This window comes from Zonotrichia leucophrys, chromosome 10 (assembly GCF_028769735.1).
Source record: "Zonotrichia leucophrys gambelii isolate GWCS_2022_RI chromosome 10, RI_Zleu_2.0, whole genome shotgun sequence".
Lineage (NCBI taxonomy): Eukaryota > Metazoa > Chordata > Aves > Passeriformes > Passerellidae > Zonotrichia > Zonotrichia leucophrys.
This window is the reverse complement of record NC_088180.1, coordinates 11,337,039-11,360,962: the sequence shown is the minus strand read 5'-3', so window position 1 is coordinate 11,360,962 and position 23,924 is coordinate 11,337,039. Positions and strand designations below refer to the sequence as shown.

Below are 23,924 nucleotides of genomic sequence, written 5' to 3'. Positions count from 1 at the left end.
AGCAAACCTGTGTGAGCACGTAGGAAATGCAGGTTTCCTGACTAAAGTTTTATTTCTGCTGTCTGGCCAAATTATTAGTTGTTACCCTTTTACACAGTAGCTTTTCTGGGAGAAAAAATGCATCCAGATGTTTCACTGGAGAACACTGAGACATGTCACTTTGTAAGGGTGAAGGACAAGGCTTTTACAAGGCCATGAAAATGCTAACAGGAAAACACTACTGAATTTTGCCTTTTTTTTTTCTGTGTTGAAATTCCAGAATCAGCAAGTCTTTACAAAGATAAGCAGTTTCAGTATAAAGAAGTAAGATGATAATAAAAATACTCCTCTAAAGAATCAGTCAGGTGTTATACAGTTGGATCTTTGCTAAAATAGGAAAATGAAGGAGGAGGGATGAGGGGAAGAAAGGATAAATTAACAAATAAATAAATAAATAAAGCAAGCTCCTGTAGGAAAACAGCATCTGTTGAAATAGCAAGTATCTGTCAAACAGCCCAAACCACACTATTTCATGGTATCTATTTTTTCCTCCCATTAGTCACGGTTTGCAGGAGTTTTAGAACCATGGAATGATGCAGCTGTAAAAAACCAAAACCTTTTCAGTTTATTAATAGATGCTATAAAAATAAATACTAATTTTTATCTTATCTACTTTTGAGTAGATCCAAAGCAGCACAAAACAAATCAAAAAGCACAAAATCACAACAGAGGATATGACTAAGCCACATCAAGTAGATAAGAGCCCAAATTTCAGGCACACTGCTAAATCAAATTGGTATTTACATGTAAATATTTTATCTTGCATGTAAACCATTTGTCTCAACACCAGTAAGATCAGCAAAGCCTACACAGACAACTCATGGTAGCACTGGAAGTGTTTTCCTTCTCAGGGCTGTACTGAGGCAGCACATCACAGATACTGCACATTTGAGAAGTAAAACTGGTGAAGAATAACACAAAATGAAAAGTACACACTTTTTATCAGTATCCCAACATACCTATGTATGGTTTAAAATAAGAGGTTACTCCAAGGACCAATTTCAAAACATTTTATGAATACCAAAGGACAATGTGTCAATGTTACAACAGGTACTAAAAAGCCCTTATCCCTGTTTTCATGACTGTCCCCCTGCTATACATGATGCAACCAAAAAAAACTACACTCTCTTGCCTAGTTTCAACTCTTGGGTTTTCACAGGCAGTCTGGTATGAACAAGAACCAAAATGAATCAGAAGCCATGTGAGAACTCAAATTATGCATTAAAAAAAATGATGCTGACAAAATTGTCCAGCTCGTTCACATCCTCTCCTCCACGTGCTCTTCTCTTTCTGCTTCCAAAGGAAGCTAGCAAGAAGCACAGAAAAATTTACACAGTATTCTGAACCAAACTGAAGTTAGAAAGGAGAAAACCTATTAGAAGAAGCAAAACTACCAGATACCTTCCCTAAAGAATTTAGGTTGATGTGATCAGGGCCAGGAGAAAAGTCACTTGAGCTCCCAATTCGAGTTCTGCTGCCAAGTCACACTGTGGGAGGTTTTAAGCAGACCTGCAAGCTTCTAGTCCCATCTGTAAATGGCACTTGTCTGGCACTAGGTTTAAATATGAAAAAACATTTCAGACAGATATATTTGAGGAAACCCTCTCTAATCAGGAGTGCTGTTTTACTTCCAGAGTTTTCAAGTACAAAGTACTTTACTTCCTGCATAAAATATGGGAAGAAAATTGATGTCCAGTTTCTCATTTATATTGGAGATACTCACTCCCCTCACCTAATTTGTGGTAACTGAAGTTTGTAGTAAGGTGTTCTCTAAGGAGAGAAAACAACACAAATCTTGCTCAGCTTTTTGCAGTGCTGCTTCCACATATGCTATTTGTGCCCTCTGATTTAAAGATATATGAAAAGATGTAAGAATGTATTACTGCTTTAAATAACTGTTCATATGAGGAATGGAGTAAAACAAATAGTTTAGAAACTCCTAATAGGCTTACATCTATTTACATACAGGTAACTATGAAAGGTATGGGTAAGAAACAAATACATTACAGAAATTAATTTAAAAAACAGTCAAAACCATTAAAGAGCTAAATTCAGTGCATGGTTTATTTGCAAGAAGCTAGTCAACCAGCTCTTACTGCAACTACATGTGACAAATCAGAAAAGAACAAATTGAATTGGGAGTTCCTAATCCTTGGGACACAATGTTCAACAGGGCATTAAATTTTAAAAATTGAGACCAATTGCAGTTAATACACTTCTATTTTATTTCAATAAATAAACTATTTTCTCTGTACAAAACTTGGAAAGGCTTAAGTTTATTAAAACATAAGCCACAGACAAAGCATGTAAGAAAAATGGTATCAAAGAACAAAGTTCAGATGAAATTTTGCATCTGCTGCATATAAAACACTCCACCCACACTTAGCTGTGTCAGGAGAGAAAGGAGGCAGACACAGCTACTTATTTCTGCTCAGAGTTCTTTGCTTCTCAGCGTGCTCCACGATTTTTTCTTCCACATAGAGCCCCTTCCTCTTTCTCACTGCATTCATGTACTTGCGGGCCTGGTTCTCCGAGTCTGCCTTCTCCCCAAAGTGCAAATATTCCTCCTCAGTCGTGGGCACCCAGAACGGGTCGCTGGAAATGATCTACAAAGGAAACAAACAAAAAAGAGTCAAGTAGTACAAAAGTTTATTAGCACATTTCAAGCAATCAACTGCTGAAGCAGAGAAATCAAAGTAGAGCAGACCAAGCTGTCTGGAAAGGCTGCAATTAGCTATGGAAGCAGAGAACAAGAGTTAACACACACTCTGCAGCTCTTGCCTTAAGAAACCCACAATAACTTTCCAAATTCAGCTGCAATTATCTGCACAAGTTTTTCTAAAAGCAATTTCAACTGCCCATCAGCAAACAGTGCTAAATAATGTTCAGAAAATTCTCAACTTTGAAGAGAGAGCTCCTTATTTAGAATATTATCACACAACTATTGTATCAGAATTAATCAGAACTGAAGATTTCTGCTCATCTCTGTGCCCTATGCTTTCCAATCCCAATCCTGAGTTGGACAGATGGTTAAAAAATCACTGTTTCTGGCTCTAACATATTTAGCAGAGCTGCTCTTGCAGCTTTGTAGCCCTCCTCTAGAACAGATTTAGATCTAACATGATCAGACAATAACTGGACATGCCTTTATTTCCAGTTCACCCTATATACCCCACACTTGTGGGACTACCACAGAGGGTATTACAGAGAATCCTAAATATGAACACTGGGAAGGGATGGAATTGACCATATAACATTACACAGGTTCTATTGCAGATTTCAAAAATACTAATTTTTCTTGATTGTAGATTTCCTCACAACAGGCAGTTACAGATAATATATTTTTTCTAAAAAACCCAAAGGTAATAATGTACTAATTTCTTAAACAAAACCCTCAGGGAAAAAGCAGTCCAGACAAGTATTAGTTACTGCAAGAACCACAATAGTTGTAACAACTGAGCACATTACTCTATAATAATTTCTGAAATATTAGCACTAGCACTAATAACTGACAAGGAGAGAACAGATTTTCCTAAATTACCAATTTTAGTTTAATGCTATGAGCCTTTTCTACCGTTGCAAACTTTTTCTTCTGACAAATCCTTTCAATTGCCATATGGTACTTCAACCTAAGCAAAATAACCTAAAGCTCAGGTTACACAAACACACAAGAAGAGGAATTAAAAAATGATGGCTGAAGATCAATGATTTTCCCCAGAAAAATAGACAATTGTGGAGTCCTAATTTTATACCTCACATTAAATAACTCCCAACACAACCACACAAATTACACTTTATGGGGAATTAGGAGAGTGACTATGGCAGCCTAATTTGTATTAGGCAATACTGTAGGTTCAATCTTGCAAAAATGGGATGTAAAGCTAAACCAACAGAAACAGTTCTAGTTTGCTACAGTTAAGCACACGTACAGACTAAATTAAGTGGGTATTACTCGGGCTGAAAGTGACAGCCAATCTCAATTATTTACATGGGAAATGACTATGCACAGGCTTGTCTGGCTGAAAACCAAAAGCAAGTAGAGCTCAGAAATAAACAGTCTGAAAGTCAGCTTTCCAAATTTTTCTGTGTTTATTTTTCACCATAAACGTAAGGACTGTCTAACCACAGAAGAATCTGCTTGAGTCATACCCACTCTGATGTTTTGCACAGGGCCTTCTAACCAATGCATACAAACTTAGAGGTAATTCCTTGACAGCTTATATCTATAAAAAAAGAATGGTCCCCCCTCTGTAAGAGTTTGAAAGTTTCACCATTAGTTTATGCACTAAAAATACAAAGGGCAGTGAAGATTGCATGCTGACTTGCGCTCATCCTGAACATCTTGATGGTGTAAAGCTACAAGGGACTTCCCCTTTAATGATCTGCCTAAAGAGCTGAACAAACAAAAAATTCCAAGTCTAAGAACACATGAAGAAGAAAAGGTGATTGATGCTCAATGGATTTGCTTCAGACTGTACTACTTAGGGAGGTTCTACAGCTAAAAAACTGTAAGTTAAGGACTGTTACTATGCCCTTTGATGCCTTTTTTTAATTGGCAAGAAATGTAACACCTAGAAATTATGCCCAGAGAGAAGCAGTGAAACAGCAGTTCTTGAAGAATGAATGTAACAGAGGAGTCCAAAAGTATACAAAATTGAACTTACAGATCTAATCTACCTGTAAATATTTAGATACTGTAGTGATGGATGTTTAAGAGAATCCCCAGGTTTGACAGACTGGCTCTTTCAATAATTGATGAAAGACTTGCCCTACTGAAGTTTTGCACTGGATATTTCTTCCACTGACAAGAATTCTTTATGCTTCAACAGGTCTAAGGGAAGTCAGCATAACAGCAGGTTTAAATGTACTGTTCAGTATTTATTAGCCAGCAAGGGTAAAGCTATTTCAGCCCAGGGTTACAGGATCCTGAGTGAACCTTGTACTGCTACATGATGCAGTAAAGAGGTTAATTAGGTTTCAAAGAACTACCTCAGGAGTAGCTTGGCTTTTCAACCTGCCTAAATAATTCAGCCACTACACACTGCTTCTAGAGCAAGATCTGGTGGCATCAGAAAATTTCTGTTAGAGGACTACACCTACCTAAATGGGGCAGATACACTATAAAAGATGAAATAATCAGCAGATGTGTTGCCATGCCATGGTAAACAAGGGGAAAGAAGAACCTAAGCCATCATTCTTTAAGAAGTCACTGTAACCCTATTATGACACACAGAGGTGTTACTGACTCAGTGACCCAAACAAAAAAATAGAAAGTTTTTGTTTTTTGAAAGTTCTGATTCTGTGAGTGAAGGCAAAGGCACAAACCAGACTGTTCCTCTTTATTCATATCACATTAATGCATCAAGGCAAATGTTCACAGCAGGTGGCATCCATCATTCCCCTGCTCTGTTAATACAGTGCAAGCATGCAAAAGGAGAACAGTCCCAAAGCATTGTCATCAATTTCCTTACAATGGGAACTGTCAGAATGGTGGGTCTGGGTTTCCTGGAATCAGAGCTAAGAAGCTTTTTAGGTCCTGAGCTATTGTTTGTATTCATGGGAACCACACAGGGATGGTTCTGGAATTTGTAACAGGAATTGAGTTTTTGTCTGGATGAAGCCCTCAGTGATGAATTAGATTCTAAATGGACCATTCCTTCTGGAATATGGTATAGTAATTTCACAGAGGGCATTTACTTTGGATCCTGAAAGTCCACAGGCTCAAAGCAGAACAGACACCCAGAAACATTATTTATTCTATGTTGCATGCCACTTCTAACTTAAAATTATTTAAATGTTTCCATATTCTACTTTTTCAGTACAAAACTAAAACATATAGCCTAAGACTCCCCTTAAAATCAGAAATGTGACAGCATGTTGACAACACTGTTACAAAAAGCTAAATTCCTCAACAAAACCTTCAATCAAAAGAGAACTGGACATTCAAAATAATATGCTTTGCAGAGATGAAAAATCTTTAAGAGACTGAAGCAATTCAGTCAACCTTCTATCAGAGGTCTGCCTCTCTCTCTCTGCCAGTGTATTGTGTGTCTGGGAACCACTGAGCAGGGAGGAAAATAAAATTATCACAGCCAAATATTATGCCCCAAGTTTAAGAGACAGAAGATGTCAAGAGGCACTAACATTAGGAATAAGAATCTGTAAAACCAATGATATTATGGTATTGTTAGCATTATGATAAAGTACACTTACCACCATAGACTTGGTAACTGGAAATTTCAGCACACCTTTTCTCCAGGAATTTCTCTAGGATTTGGGAATTTTTTATTTTTAACAGCATGAACTAGCCAGTGGCCTGTGCTTATTTATTACTCAACATCAGAATTCTCTGACAGGGACAATATCAGCCTTAACTGCAAACAGCCCAGCACATCCACGATTACTCCTCCGAGTGTACACAACAAAGTGCTCTTCCTTAACATAACCAAGTATTTCTATACATCTGTAAGGCTCTTCTGACATTTATTTTTAAAAGTAAACTATAAATCAAGATCCATGCAGTGGATCACTGGACCAGCATTTATTCCATTAGAAAACAAGCATTTTCTAAAAATGAGCCCATATAAAATGCAACACAGGAAAATGAATCAGTGCACAGCAGCTGATACAGTTCTTAAATCCGTTATCGCAAACACAGTGCCTAAGTGATGGAAATGTTCCTTTTAAAGGAGCATTGAAATTAAGGAACATTTTAAATTAATCTCCATTGATTTATTTTCTAGAAGTCTTGACTGATATAATTTGTTTAAAGTATGACTATAAGCACACCTGTAGAATTCCATTATCATTTAAAGAAAAATAAAAACTCCCAGTCAAATACATGAAGTGTGTCCCATCACTCACTGCAGAACCCACTCTAGGTATAAATAAAACTATTTATAATGTAGTCAGCTGGGATTAGGTATCTCAAAAGAAGTGAATAGATTACTTCAAATATTATAAGCAAAGAGTTTTCTTTAGAAGAAGAAACCATTCTAAAGCAAGATGTTTCATTAAATATAACAACTATTCAAACCAACACACCCAAACAATGAAGTCTTCTAAGACTTGTTTAGTAAGAGCATGCAGAGTAGCACAGGCAAAACAGATGTCACTCTTTTTCAGCTTAACAACAACACATTAATTATTCAAGCTATAAATGCTTGTGTCTCTGTGAGAGACATAATCTGAATACCTGTAATAATAATCAATAAAAATAGAAATACTGTGAGCCTACTATGTCAATACTGATAAATTATAGAGTGTGTACTAATCCTGCAAATGATTATGTAGGCTAATCAAGCTTTTCAGTAAGACATGAGTTAGAGCAGACCACTTGCAATTCAAGAGGACTTGGAATTTTAAGGCTTAATTTGAGGATGATTTATTATTTGCATTTCAGTGTCACCCAGATGGCTCCAATAGTGATCCTGGTCCCATTGTCTAGTGTATTTCACAAAATGATGGTAAGAAACAGTTTCTGCCTAAGGCAGCCTAATTATGCAAAACAAGGTTGAGAGAAGCACCAGAAGCAAACAGAAGGGATCAGCCTAGTTCATCCAAAAGGTCAGGCAGATTTGGGAGCACAGCCATGCTCCTGGTAGCATTTCCCCTACTGGTCCTTACTGTCTGATGAAGACAGAAAATTTCTTTGGAGCCAAATATCATCAATGTGGAGAATGCCTCAGCTGGGCCATGAATAGAAAGAGCCATCTTACACTGTCTGACTGAGATTTGAAGTCCAAGCAATATTATGGCCTTTTTGAATTGCTCACTAAGAAATCCCAAGAAATACTAAATTCAGTGTGACTGGGCATAGCAGCCATCAGCAAGCCAGAAGTCCTTTCTTGTGTCAAAAAAAAATCATCTATTATGCACAATTTCAAAGATGACATGAGCTCCAGTGGATCAGAATCCTTTCTACCTTTGAAAATTTGATGGTAGAAAGGTATTTCAGGAGCATTTACAGTTCAAGTGGTGTCCACCACCTAGCAATGACAATGAAATAGACACAGACTATGCAACTGAGAAAGGTACAGCTGATATGCATGTCTGACATGTCTCAAGTAGCCTTGAGAAACAAAGAATACAGAGGTGTATGTGAACAGTTTCCTACTGTTTTTCAAGAAAACCATATGTAACATGCTGGGTAATGCTGCACAAGTGGTTCTGCACTGAGTACAAGCAAATTCAAGTATTTGGGTACTGGCACTGTGCTTCCAGAACAGAGAACACCCAACATGAGTGGACTGGCTGTGGGGATACCCTGCAAATAAAAGAAGCATCCAAAACTATCCCATAATTCAGAGCTTCCACTCACAATATAATGGGGGCTGCCAAGGCCTGAAAATGCCTGGTTAGATACAAGAACTCCTACTCCAAGAAATATTGTTATAATGAACATTTACACAGTAAGCTATAAAATAAACTCATACAAGTTTATTTTGGCTCAGAAGCATCATCCTTGTTTGTGTCTCAAACAGTGACAGCTAAACTTTACCCTTGACTTCAGCCAGGAGCTGTTAATGGGAATTTGGTGACTGGAAATAAAAAAAGGAGATGTGTGGCTCTACTGCTGCATTTTTTCCTATTACTTAAGAAACATGTATTGAGAAAGAGAATTAAAGCCACACCCCTAGCACTCTTATTTACTGTTTCAATTAGCTTCAGATGTTCCTGCCAAAACAATGAGGTTTTTATATTTGAAAGGTTCCAGGTTACTCCTCGAATTCATTTATATGCCCAAACTGTCACTGGTGCAATAATGTATGTAAAATTACAGTTCAAACCTAGAATAGATTCTCTCTCATTACCTCAGCCTGCTTCCTGTTTAATGCAAGCCTAACAATCTCATCCAGCAACTTCTATATTAAGCCCCATCTTCTGAGCTGTAAAATGACTTATAATTCAAAAGGCATGAATTAAAAGTCAGAATATAAAACTTCCACATTCAGAAGTCTCATATTCCTAGCAATTATTACACACAGCCCTTCTCTTACCTTTCTCCAGAGCCCTGAGGCACGTTCTAGGCACTTTTCTACTTAGAAGGGACAATGACAAAGAATTCTGATTAAATGTGTTTACAGTTCACTCATGCCCCCTCAGGAAGAAAAGCATCTTTAATAGTTAATATTCACACAGTTGAAAAGATGTGATTTAACAGGAATACTACACATTTCACAACTTTACAACTAGCAGAAGTGTTTGACAATTCTTGCTGAAAATTCAATCAGCATCTGAATAGAGCCACATGCATTATTTCTATTTGCTTTTAACACAGATTTCCCAAATGGGACGAGAGTTCCATTATTCTAAGGATTCTGCAATCACAAATACCTTCTTGTTCAAAACCCTATGATTAAGATAAAATAACATGACTGAGTAAAACATTTAACTGCAAAGAATTGAGAACAAAAGTAACAGGCTTAAACAAAAACATACTTATTAACTGAAGGTTATTATTAATCCAAAGTTTAAAAAAATACAACTAGCTCGTAATTATCCCAAAGTTAAATATTTCAAACTAACAATTAAATAAGAAAGTTTATACTGAAATCTAAGAAAGGGCTGCCAAGTAAACCCAACACACCTAACATTTGCCTAACTTTAAACATTAGTTTTTTTAAGCTGGGACTAAACTGAAAGGTCCCATTAATGGTTCCTTGGTGCTGTCCTTTACAGGCAGGAATAAATCGTACAGGCATGCCAGAAGAAATTAATAAAAAAGGAGTATCTGACAAGACAGACCTCGATATATGTATTGCTCCATCCCTTGGGGCTGGAGCAATCCCAACTACACAAAATCCATTCATTAACTGAGCTTTTTAACAAAAATGGCAGTATCATTTCCACAGAGACCAAAATGGCTTCATTTAAATGTAGGGTCTATCACTGACTTTTCTGTATTCAGAGTCTACAAATCATGGGAAGGAAATATATTAAAAGAGTGAGCTCAAACCTCAATTCTTTAAACATACTCTATGCATGTGATTTCCATGGGACAGTGTTTGGAAGTTTAAAAATCCTCCATACTGTCCATTCCCCTTTGTGTAAAATGGGGTTAACAACACTTTAGAAGGAATTTGTGTGACAAATACATATCCCAGGTACTCAGCTAATGAGTTGAGCACACTGAGAAAACAGCAGCACCACAGAGTTCATTCAGAATGCCATGGAAGGGTTTGGAGAGTGTGCAATCAAAGCAGCAGCCACACTTTCAGTAACACAGTTTTAACACTAAGGAAAAACCAGCTTAAGATTACACAAAGCTCACATCATACTATCTTAAACAATGATGCATTAAATAGTAGGGATTCAAATAAAATGCTGGAGTTTATCATGTAGATACATATTCCATAATTCATCAGTAAAGTGATAAAGTCATGTCCAACACCTGATGCAACTTTGTGCAGAATTCAAAGAAAGGAAGAAACAGGAGCTGAGATACAAATAATTTCTCATGGCTTCTCTGTCATGCTAATACTAGAGATTCTGAAAATTGTATTTATTTAGAAATTGTCTTGATGGTGTCAGAGTAACATGCACTCCTCCTGCCATCACTGCACAGCGGTAACATTACCAGTAGCTTAGTAAAAGACTTATTTTATCACAAAAATATGTGAGCATGGCTTTCATGGAGACAAAAATCCCAATCCTCCCCCACTGACAGATTCCCCAGGTGGAAAGGTGACTGCTTACACAGTAATTTTCCTACTACCAATGCATTTTACATACTAGCTGCAATTATAATCTCTCTCAGAGGTCAGATTTAGAATATGTTGCCAGTTGTTCAAATCCCTCTGTCCTATGAATATCTATAACCATGTGTGAATATTTTCTGATGTGAAATTCGTAACATCTGAGAGTGAATGCACCCACTAAGGCTTGGGGATAGAAGGGGAGGCCTGAGAGCCACTGGGTTCATGTTTTTGCTTAGTGCTGGAGCACAGGAGCTACAAATCCTAAAGAAGCTGGCACAGAACAATGGTTAGCTGGAATTGAGTCCTACTGGCTGATATTCCCCCAGGGCACTGATGTCAGAGGTTCACACAAAAGACCACTAAAGCCACAAAACCTCACCAGCTGCACTTCAGAGGAGACCATCCAGAACTGACAAGATTACTGTACACAGCAGAGCCAACACTCACTGGTTTGAGGTACCTGATCTGTAACCAGAACCTCCATACTTAAAAGATGCAGATTATCTATTTTGTTGTGTGTGTACACCATGTATGAAGGGTCTTTTTTTTTCCTTTCTGCATTCTGTGCAGCTGTTTTTCCTTTTGTGGTTCTATGTGAAGGTGGACTTAGTCACAAGAAGACTAAATAAATCAATATAAAGGAGGAGAGCCAAGACCTCGGTGCCTGCATTCACTAACACCAGCAAGGCACCACTGCCAAGCAAGACATAATGTGCTTTTCCAAGTGGACTGTTTCAAGTACTCTTCCCAACTCTTTTGCTAGCACGTGGCCAGTTTGCAGTTTTCCATTATCATCCACATAAAATTTCTGACACAGTTACCATAGTTACTAACAAAGAAATACAGTCAGTGGAGTATTTTACAACTTAGCTGTGGATGAAGGATCCACACCATGTGAAAAGGCAGCACATACTTCAGAGAAACATTGGTAAGCAGTCCATACTCAGCTGGTAACTGAGTGTCACTGACCTCAAAATCTACTCAGAGACTTGACATTTGAGGTGACAAAATAAATCAAGGATCAAACAAAGAAAGATTTTTTTCATCCATTTACAAAATATTCTGTTGTTTTCTAACACCAAAAAAAGGAAGGCTTGACCAAAACCAACAAACAAACACCCCCAACCAAACACCGAAAAACCTAGACTTTGAAGTTATTTTAAAAATTTAAGGTGAAAAGTTTATACCCACTGACTTTTGCCCTTGAAGACATTTTTAGCTTCTTCAGTGGAGTCTTCTGAGGAGCCTGACAATGCAGGTGTGTTTGTCTTGAACAAGGAGCTCTGCTTTACAGCCTTTTATTTTTCCCCCTGAATATCTACTCTCCACATCATAGAAATAAACTACACTTTCAGCTGATGACACTCCTCAGCAGTTCTCCCACTTGATTTACACCTTCACATTCAACTCTTCATTTCTTTAAGTGACAGAGATGACCAAAAAGAAATGATTTTGAGGGCACCACTACTTACTATCAACAGATTTAATTTTGAGAGAATGAAATCTATATGGTTTGTCTTTTAAGCGTGAAAATTTATGTTGGCTTGGAATATGGAAGGTGCCTACTAGACCTTAAGAGGTTAACTTTCATGTGCATTAGATTTGCTGATACATTTATTTTCTGTTAGTGGTAGGTTGGGGCTGTTTTGTGGTTTTGGTTTTATTCCCATTCCCCAAACAAGTTTACCAGAGAACTCATGAAAAAGGGCACATAAATACAGGAAAACACATCTATAAAGAAACAGTTTCATTTATGAAAGACTTACTTGCTATTGAAATAAAAAGACCATCTAAACAAAATATAAATACATTTCTGAACAGCATATCTACAAAAAGAAATAATATAAGGCTTTTTTCCTCATTTCAAAAAGGAATTAATCAAATGTCTTGACCAAAACTTAACCTTTTCTGCTTATTATTCCAGTCTGCCACATCTACAGGAAATAGATCACCAAAACAGATGGAATGAATAGATATTTTTACCTCCCAGTGGCTGAACACCAGCTGTGGACTGGCCAGGCCACTGGTTCTCTTCCTGATTTCATCAGCAAAGCCAAAGCTTTCTGCTACTGGCAGGACTGCCTTAATAATAAACACATCCGTGCCCTCCTTCATCTCCTCCTGCAGCACTCTGCCTTCCCTTTTGGACAGCACAGCATACACACGACCTGCAGAGACACAACTCTCATCAGCTCACCAACATATTCACATCCTGAATACACCATGAACAGAAATACAGCAATGTTTGTTCAGGAAGGCTCAGCTTTAAGGAAAATGCCTAACTTTTTTTGGCTAAAACTCTTTTTTGTAAGTCAATTAATTAAATGGACACACTAAATTCAAACAACATATTCTGCTATGCAATGTGCAAAACCATCTGAGTAACATCTAATACATTGTTACTGCTGGATGAATACATCTATGTCCATTTCATTTCTAAAAGGCACTTTGCCAGATTATGTGCCTGACTTGCATTTTTTCTTATAACCAAATATTTGAGAATCCTTACTGAGAAGTATTATTGTGTTTCAGGAATTGTATCTAAGCTACTGGTAGAAATTTGCTTGGATGACCATATCCCTACATGGTACTTGTCCCAGATAGTGCAGAGCTATTCCAACCACAAAAAAAGTTTATCTAAAATACTACATGTTTATTAAGTTTAATGAGTTCAACTGGCTTGTTAATAAATTCAGTCTTAAGTTAGTCATGGATAATTTCAATTTTCTTTCCGAAGTTAATATTCAATCTATTGAAATACTGCATGCATGTCATGAAAGCAGCTGTGAAAATGCCCATGTTTGACGTCATAGTAGGTATCATGTTTTTGAAAGTAACTTACAGACAAAAACTAACAAATACATTTGTGCTGATCAAGATAGTAAGCACAAGAAAAACACTTAAAAACAGTGTTCCCCCTCCCTGCTCCTCTCCTCAGGTTCAGTTTGATTTACTGATTGTTTCATGGAAAAAGTTTTATATTCTGAGAACACAGAAGACTTCACTTCTGCAGAAGTGACCATCTCAGAAAGAAGCAGGTCAATAAAGAGATATATTAAACTTCCCAGGGTATCAATGTATGGAATGCCAAAGGAAAGAACAAAGATACAAAAGCCAGTGGTTTGACACATGTCAACTGCCAAGCCTGGCTGCACTGAAGGCCTGCTTTTCACTCCTGCTAATGAGAATGCAATTTATTAGCTGAAGTTTCCACAATAAATATTATACCCATGAATTTGTAATGAACTAAGAGCATGTCCATGGCTATTACAACACAATGCACATTCATTAGACTGTACTAATTTGTTTGCATGTCTGAGTCCTAAATTGCACTCATTAAATATATATATATATATATGCATTAAAAAGCCACATTTCCATTTGGGTTTATGGCACAATAGATGAGCCAATGCATGTTTATTACTTCAGTGTAAACAATCATGCCTTTTGGGTACTGAGTAGTTTGGAAAATAGCAATTTATACAGTGTTTCTGAGGTTTAAAAATTGGTACCTTGCTTATAGCTTGATATAGAGACTCAGAAGCAATGTGCAAAGTGCTTCTGGAACAGCAACAATACACAGTCCAGTTCTGACAGCTGTTAGTTATCTTACACATTAGAAAAGTGTTTGAAATGCCAAAGTTCCCTGCCATAGTAGGGGATGTTTAGGGCAATGTGCCTGTAAGCCCATGGCAGCACATCCTTTACCAGGCCCACTACAGGGAAACTCCAGCAAAGAACAGGATCATGCATCTGCACAAAACAGTTGCTCACTCAAAGGCATTTATCTTCATTACAAAAACTGTAATTTTTGGTCTCTGGACTGCTATCAGTATGACTGTGTGCACAACAGCTGAGATTTTTTTACAAGTAACCAAATATTTAATTATTGTATGTGGGATATGCTGCAACTTGTGCCATGATTAGTACAGTCAAAGTAAAATTGCTGATAGCTTAAATACATTGGAAGTTCATTTTAAAGAAAATCTCAGTGCTTTGGATCAGAATCAGCACGCAAGCAACTCCCATGGAACACTCCAGGAACAAGTACAGTTAAGTGGTGTCACAAGTAGGTCATAAAAACAAGTTTAAGTAGGTGTAAGTGGTAAGGTAATATCAGTGACACCATTTGGCATGCACTGGATTGAGAAACTTGCATACCAGAAGGATACAGATGCTACTTAAAAATACAAATTTACCAGCTGGACTGCAACAATAATTTAACATTCCTTTTCCTGATTTTATTTTTGTATTATTGTATTAAAATATCTTGATATGGCATTTGCTAAGATCTTGCACTCCCTTAATAAACAGGAGAGGTTACCCTTCTCTTCATGGAATTTATGCTTAATTATGAGGGACAGTGTTGATATTCATGGTTACCAAAGCTGATCTTACAGAAACTCCATAGAAAGGCAACATTTTGTATCTTGCATTTCACAAAGGTGCAGCATTGTTCTTTATGCCTATGGTTCAGACAAGCAAGAAGAATGCTGAATTCTCATTCAGAATAGTGTAAATACTACAGGCATTACAAAGCCATTGGAGAATCTACTGGAGAACTATAAAAGACTCCTGACAAAACCTTTAATGAAGTTATGCCTTCTGATTCAGTCTCACCTTAGAAATCAGAAGGGAAATTCTTGGCAAAGGTTTCTTTTGCCAGTCTTACCTAAAACTTCTGCAGTAGCCATGATTTCACAGGTGTACATTGCTGCCATGAGTCTCTGTGGCTTTGCCTGCAGAGCGTAACGACAGGCTTCCTTCATGGTGGCAATCAGCTGTCCAGAGAAAGGGCCATAACAATCTGCAAGAGGTAATTCTCCTTTGTGCTTATTCACTTTCTCAGGTGAGTCTGGGCCACTTTGGTTCCTGTCCTGGTGCTCATTTGCACTGGGACCTTCACCAGTGCAACTGCTTTCTAGAGTATTATCTTCATTTTGCTGATGTTCTGTGGTATCAAATTCCCCTGAATCCTGCCTACTATTTGACAGACTATCTCCAGCTTTACTTATTTCCCATTTTTCCACTGAAAAACAAACACCCATGAGAGGCTCTTCACACATGGGACCTGAAAGTGTAGCCAGCTGAAATCCACTCACTATGCTGTTGTCAAAGTCTCTGTATTTACCTACTTCTTTCACAGAGTTCCCAAGGCACTGCCACACAGATCTTTTATAGCCCTCAAAATTATGTAACAAAATATTAGGCCCACACTTTCGTGGTCCAAATGACCAGATCTGATCAACAGCATTTCTCCACTTTCTTCCCTGAAGGTTTTTCTCCAACTTTTCTTTGAATTCTTTGATTCTATCAAGAGTCTTCTGATTTATCTCATGTGTTTTTTTCTCTTCATTCAGAGATGTGTTGAGTTGTTCCATAGTTCGAATTAAGTCACTGTTTTCTTCAAGAAGTCGAGTTACCTCCTCAGGGAGTGGCATTGCTCTCACACTGAGAGTAGCTTGTTTATTTGGAGTATTAATTGTAACAAGCCCATCTGAATCAACCTGAATTCCTTCAGGAATTTTATTTTGGTCTTCTTTTGTTTGGTGTATGACAGCAACTTTCTGCTGCTTTCCTATTTCTTCGTTCACCATGTCGACTTTGGGAGGTCTTGTTATGGTCTCTCGGAAGGGTATAATAGGAGCAGACACACTGATCTGCACCTTTGCAAACCTGCAAAACAAAGTTTAAGAATTAGTTTAAAATCTTGAAATAGTTTTAAACTTGGGGGTGGGAGGTAGGGCAACGGCCTTAACACAGAACAGATGTTCATGAAGAAATCTGATTGCAACATAGATTACTAGGTAATGCATTTCAAACTCAAATTTTATGTACTTCAAAAAAGAAGCACTGCCTTTTATGTCTTCAGAAATATTTGGAAAGGAACTCAAGAAAATAAAAGCAAAAGCATTGCTATGCCTCTGCATAAATCACTGGTTCACCCACATCTTGGAAAGTATGTGCTGTTCTCTGCCCTCAAACGAAACAGAACTAGAAAAAAACTGAAAATAAAGATGATCAAAGGAACTCAAGGACAAGAAGCCTTCAGATGTTACAAGGGTGCAACAGAGACCTACAAAACCACATGGGGTATGGGAAAGGCTGACCAGGATTAACTGACAACCAAACCACAAAGGGCCCTGGACTGAAAATGACAGAAGCCTGGGAAAGCATCACAGTTACTCCAGTTTTACTCCTCCTATCCCTGCTGTTGGCCACACTGCTCAGACAGAGATGGACACTTGGTGTGAGCCAAGTGCTCACATAGGGAGATGCCCAAAGAAGATGAAGCACTGAGAAAGCTTAACAGAGCTTTGTCTGATAATCACAATTATAAAAGCTTAATGCTATAAAGTGATGCTTTAAAGTCAGGTGATTTTAGGTATCTCAAATGTTGTGAATGACAGCAAGGAAAAAGGAGGAATTATTTACTATCTGACAGACTCAAAGATCAGAGCTGTGTATCCTCCTTAACCATCCATGAGCTCTGAGCAGGTTCATTAAATGACGGCAGAAGGACTAACCAAAATTTCCTATGTTCCAGTAAATTTTGGCAGTGATAAAAAAAGTTGCAGAAGAAAAGCAAATACAATTGTAAGATTTATTTCCGTGGGAGTCAGAACCAGGAGATTTATCCCTTTTGCAGTTCTTTCCAAATGTGCATTATACCAAAAAACCAAACACAAACCCACCCATATGTCACCATTACCTTACTTCTCTTTGTTTCTCATTCTGAAAAGGGTAACTTAATCCCCTCATGCTTAGTATTTGCAATGCTCCTGGGAAAAAATTTCTAAAAATTTCTATTGTACAATGCAGAAAATAAAATGTTGAAAGTTACAAGGTCTAATTTCTTACTCTTTTCAAAAAGAACTAATTGGGAACAAAAAAATATAAATTTGGTGAAATCAAGCAGAACATCCATATTTAATGATTTAGATGAACACAGAGGACTAATCTTTTAGTTGTTTCCATGTCTCTCCACATCTTTGACAATAAGTGTCACTTGAACATAATTTTCTAAATACACAGTGGGAAAGCTAAAATTAAATACGTGCCTTTGAAAAAGTCTGAATAAAATCTTGACAATGCAATGTAGTTTGAATTCAGCAGAACCTCCCCAGCTGCTGTAATGAGTCCAAAAGCATCAAATCTGCAAAATTCAGTTGATGCCATTGTGGTAGATGCCAACATCACTATCTTGCTCTCTTGCTTCAAGTGTGATTCAAGCATTTTGAATAACCTTTGCCAATATTTTGGAGGAAAAACTTGTGGGTCACATTTTAACGTTATTAAATGCTGTCCTGATCTCTAGTTCACCATTTGCTTTTCCAAATTATGTGCACTTAGAAGAAGTTAAACATTTCTACAGAAACAAAGAGCACATTTCTGAGCACAACTTCTCCCCTTTACACTTTAATAGTTAAGTAGCGCCAGTTTACCACTGTCAGAATTAGCACAGAATCCATGAGGAATGGAGCAAGACAAGATTCCCATTCTGGAGCTTTTCTTCTACAAAATGGGGAGAGAAGGAAAGGAATTCTTGTCCCACTGATGCCTTAAATTTTAGCTATCATATTTTCCAGATTGTGTACTGCATTCATATATTACTCTGTACTTCATACAAAGCATTAGCAAGTTCTCTTCACAGTTTAGGTAGACAAAATCCTTTTCCAGCCCCAGAACCAAGGACACCACTGCAGCTTCAGGCCCCAAAAGTGTAAACAACAGTGAATTGAGGAGAGGAACCTGGGAGGATGGGACTTCATAACCTGAAGCTGCAATTGGATAATTAACCCCAATACGGAAATGGACCAAAACTTACAAAAGTGTGAAAACTCCTAACTCAGAGTCCATCTTGGGCATAGTCCTAGCCAGGCTATTGTAGTGTCCAAGGTGTGTCCTCTGATGGTTTTTTTAATAAATACCTATTTCATTTCTTTACTCTGTCTAGCCTCTGTTTTAGGTAGCCTCTCAAGGCTTCACCACGAGCTGGTGTGTGAGGGGTGGCAACTAAAATGTGCCAAATCCTGAGAGATTTAGAAGGAGCATGAGCTCCATAGTGAGCACACCTGCTCCCAACTCCTTTTGGGAGCTGGTACCCAGCAGAGAAATCATGAACCACAGTCAGGCAGGACAATGGTGGGAGCCCAGCTCATCTGTGCCTCCAGGTGTTTCTTGCTTCTGCTCACAATGCCACAGGCACAGGGGTACAAAATGGTCACTTTTGACAGGCTATCATTCCCTTAACAAAAGACAAATTAGATGACAACTCATAAAAACCTCCAACATCATGTACATTAAACACAAGTTTAGGGATGAAAATATACATAAATGTATGTAAGTCAGTTCTACTAGCTGCTCACTATAATCCTACCAGCCTGTCATGGAGTATTATTTTAACTTTATTTTTTCAGATTTGGACCATTGCCAATAATAAAATCCTGCTATGCAAACTGCAGCTGAAGACAGGCACAACCAGTTTTGCTCAAACATATTACATTTGAGCAAAATGTACCAATTAAAAATAATAAATTTTTAGAAGCAGTAAAAATACGTTGCAGTAAATTGTAATGAGAATAACCATTAAAACATACATCCAGTTTTACAAGTGATCCAGTCTCATTTTCATAAAAAACTACACCTCTCTGATATTAACTAAAATGAGTATGGGTGCAGTAAGACAAACATTCAACCACTCATCAGGTTTGCTCTTTGGTTTACGAAGAAAATGCCAGTAAATGTATGTGGCAGAAGTATCAGAAATGCTTTAGTAAATGAAGTTACAGGAAGGGATTGTTACAGACATCTGTTCTTCTGCCATTTGAAGAAACATTAGAGGATACTAAATATATGCATGTGCGCTTGCAAAAAAATACTACTCATGAATGAGAACAGATTAACCTTTGAAAAAAAAATCAGTGAGAAAAGGCACAGGATAGAGTGTGCACGTACAATTTTGGTCTTGGTGCTTTATGATTTTTTTTAGTTCAGACATGAGTCCCTCAGTTTTTATTTTGTACAAATGCCACATTACATTCTTAATTAGACTTTTGAAAGTACTGCATTTTGTAATTTCTAGAAAGTGCCCCAAGTATGCGTTAGATGTATAGAAGTAATGAACTAGTGCCTTCTGCCAAACTACAGATAAATTTTATAGCTACAAAAAGGTACATTTATGACTCAATGGTAAAAACTGTTTGTGGATAAAGCTCTATTTTACCAGCATATAAATCAAAGATATCCATCTGACAGAGAAATACAACAGACACCTACTGAACTAAAAATATTTCTTCCTCCTTGCCCCTCTAACCTTTCTTTCAGGTCATCCAGGCAGCGCTGAAGATGAACTTCTCCTGCTGTCACCAGCACATGTTCTCCTGTCTCCTGGATTAAAACCTGCACACATGGATCAGCCTGGTTTAAAAGTTTCATCCCTCTGACCAGCTGAGGCATATCACCTGGCAAAACAGGGTATTATTAACAAAGGAATACTGGGAAAGGAATACTCAAAATAGGATAGACTTAAACTGAGAAATAGTAACACTCATTTTTATGGAAGCCTGAACACAAATGGGTATTTTAGGAATACACAAAAACTTTCAGTGGGCAATTTTCTGCTTATGAGTCACACAGAGCAGCGAGGTTTGAGAGCACCAACTGAAAACATAAGCTGCACTCAGCATTTGTCACCAACAATTTATGTACTGATGACAAAATTCACATCATACAAATATAACCATATAACACCACACTTCAATGGATTGCACATTTTTTGTTTACACAGCTTTACAGCAGGTTCAGTAGAACAGGTCACCTATTGACTATGACTGTGCTATGTTGCTTCCTATACACAGTTAACTTAAGATACAGCTCATGAACAGCTCACACCCAATAAAACCCCTGAATTTTATCAAAATTAAATGATTAAAAAATTCAAGATTTCACTCCTCATTTTCACAAATTATCAAATTATAATCTTTCTTATCTATGACAACTTTTTAAAGTCATCTTTCAGTAAATAACTTCATTTCCTTGCAATCTTTTATAACTAAGTGTAGCAACTTCTAAACTGCTAATGCTTAAAATGCTCCAAATAAATAAATATTAACTTTACTAAAATAAAAGTAAAAGCATTCCATATGGATTACTTAGAAGGTATAACTGCAAATAAAGCACAGGAAGGATTTTGAAGTAGCTGTAAGCCACTAGAAAGCTTTAAAGTAATTAAAATCTGAAAAGAGGAAAAATCAGGAATGTGAGAGCTTTTCAGTGAAACAAATCACAGCTGTCCCTAAAATGAAGGTGTTTAAAATAAGCTGTCTTAAAGTTAATGGAGAATGAACAAGCACAGCTGAGTCAAATTTGGCTAGATTACATCAAAGCTATGCATAAACACCCCATGTCAGCAGCCTTTCATAATGAACACAATTTAAAGAAATTAATTAGGAATTCTTTTTTTATTTTACACAGGCAGTAGAGAATACCCCAGGGGTTTCCAGGAATGTATATTCATATTCAGAAGGAAGAGTGACATTAAAGTTGTCATTCACTTGGAGACTATTAAAAGAAATATGATATTGTTTATTGCTCAGCTTGTAAGGGTGTAACAAAAAAAATATCCATGAAAAACAACAAAATAAATGAAAATGGAAAAACTGCAGTTTTATTTCACATGGCCAACAGAGTTGAACACAGACTTTCAACTTTGCCTCTGCATTTAAGCTCATGGAATGATGAGTACTTTTTTTCTTTTGGAGCTTATGGCAATCATAAAGGAAGATTTTGACATGAGTGTGAAGACATGCAGTAATTTTGTAAAATGTACATTGAGAAATAATTTATATGAGTCATTTTTCAACATAAGCAGATGCAGTTTTGAAGCAGGTCTGATGTGGCAGTGCAATGCACACATGTGAGAACACGTGAAGGCCACCTCAAGACTACACACAGCTCTCTGGGCAACTGCAATGGACACACTTTGCTTGTGTTCCTGTTATTGCAAGCAACACTGAATTTTCAGGAGACTTCTGCATGTTTGACCACTTTCAGGCCCCCTAAAAATTTAGTTCAGATCATAAACTCAGAAGCTACTGAGGAGGAGAAACTACGTAATGGTGCAAGAATGATCCAGCTTCATTTCTTAAGGAACAAAAATTACCCCCAAACTGGTCAGTAGTTCTAGAATTACATTCCTTTAATATTTTGAACTTAATACTACGATCTGCAGAACCAGTAATTTCCAATACTTTCAAAACTGCTTTAACAAATGTAGGATGTACAATATATGATTATCTGTTACTCAAACGCATGAAACAAAGAGCTGCCAAGCTGTCCAATGGCTCTCTAAAAAAACATGTAATCTCAGTGTCAGAGTATTTTGCAACTGAACATAAAGCCAGTTATTTTGGTTCTACCAATGCTACAACAACAGATGGAAATTGGGCTGAAATTCAAATAAAGGCAGAGGTATCCCACTCTCTTTGGAGGAAGTGGGATGGGGGCATCAAGAAGCAGTACTACAAGCTTGCTGACACCCATTAAAGAAGGGCAGCAGACAGAACCCACAGATCTGCTCACCTTCACAATAAAAGAACACTGTAAACTGCTAGCCCATGCAGTGTCTGACTTGTGAACAAACCTGTCACAAAAGGGCAAAACAACTTCTCCTGTGTGCCCTCACCTACTGAGACAGGAGCGAGGCAGCTGGAACAACCCACGCTGCCCTCCAGGCAACCTGAGGGTTTATTTTATACTGGGCAAGTCTCTGATTCAGTGGCTAGCTCATAAACTAGCCAAATCACTGAGGGCTGGAAGCTGCACTGCAGCCACACTGAGCTGGTGTTACCATCCCCATCCCTCCTGAAGCTTACTTGGATGTTTGGGTTCCACTGCTACTCGCACAATCGGGGTAGCTTCGAAGTTGAGAGGTGTAAATGGTGGACAGGCAGGTGACGTTGACAGTGTTGCAGACTTCAGCACAAAATCTTGCAGGCCTCCTATTCCTAATAGAAATTGGAAAAAAAAAAAAGGCAAAAAAACCAAAAAAAGATCACCAACTGTCATATTAAATGATACTAAAAATTGACCATCAAGTTAATAAAAGGTGAAATCATTCTAATTACAAAAGGAGGATTCAAGAATTCCTCACTGTCCATATAAAATATCTGTTAAGATACTTCTCCGTAAACTGGGTTCTTAAGTCTCTGGTGTGACATTTGATATTTAGTCTCACAGTTCCCATTGCATTCCCTCAGTATTTTAAAAGGCATGTTTATAGCTCTGAAGAACAGAAAGGACATGAGGAATTTTTTCCCTTCTAGTATGTCCAAGCCTTTGTACAGCTCAGATTTAATTCTGGTGGTTTAAATTTAGAAAAATTAAGATTGCACGAGGCCAGCAATGGTCATCCAGTGCAACATCCAGGCCAAAGCAGGGCAAACTTCACAATTAGATCAAGTTGCCCAGGACCTTCTTCTCAAGGTTTAAACACTCTTCACAGTAGAGACTGCACAGCCTCTGCTGGCAACCTCCTCCAGTGCTTCATTATTATTATTATTGTGAAGAATGCTTTTTTTTTTCTTCCCACCCCCTCATGCCCATTTGGGATTCACTTTTTGTCCAACTTGATTCTTGTAAAAAATGAATTCATCCCATTGTAAGCTATTAATTTTCATTCTATTATACATTATAATACTGACAAGCTGAAGAAAAGTCAGATTAAATGGTAGTGATAAGAGAAAATATAGAAAAAAATATTAGCTATAAATCTGCAAAATAGCTGCTGTAAATGAATACTGAGTTTTGGCTGGCTGGCACATTTAAGAGAATGTGAAATTATTGCCTTCAAATTCCTAACCAACTGCACATCATTCATAATTTAGTCAAAGCTATTAAAACACGACTAGAAGTGTGTGAATAATAAAGACAACAAATAAAGCTGATATCAATTTATACAATCACTTTTCCTGATGCTCCTTCAATCATAAGCAATGAGCTTTGCAGTTCTAATGGAGTATAAATTAAATGAGCATGTAACTTGTAATGCTATGAGAAAACTGAAGCCTTCAGCTCATAATCTGTATCTGCTTAAAAATTAAATTCCCATTGTAGATTGCAGGATATTTGTGCTCCTTCCTCCTAATTCTCTCCTACATGCCCAAGGAGTTCTTCACCCCTACT

The 23,924-nt window shown here is 37.5% G+C and overlaps 1 protein-coding gene across 1 annotated transcript in view; it reads right to left on the bottom strand.

Annotated features, from left to right (window-relative positions):
* Nucleotides 1–2,214: 2,214 nt before the first annotated feature.
* Nucleotides 2,215–23,924, bottom strand: part of EFL1 (elongation factor like GTPase 1) — a 63,008-nt gene continuing 41,298 nt past the window's right edge. The window contains exons 16-20 of the mRNA XM_064722417.1: nucleotides 22,616–22,747; nucleotides 20,056–20,203; nucleotides 15,412–16,415; nucleotides 12,723–12,907; nucleotides 2,215–2,645 (exon numbers count right to left, since the gene is read on the bottom strand). Of these exons, the coding sequence (XP_064578487.1) occupies nucleotides 2,457–2,645; nucleotides 12,723–12,907; nucleotides 15,412–16,415; nucleotides 20,056–20,203; nucleotides 22,616–22,747 (1,658 nt within the window). The 3' untranslated portion in view covers nucleotides 2,215–2,456. The remainder of the gene's footprint in view (nucleotides 2,646–12,722; nucleotides 12,908–15,411; nucleotides 16,416–20,055; nucleotides 20,204–22,615; nucleotides 22,748–23,924) is intronic.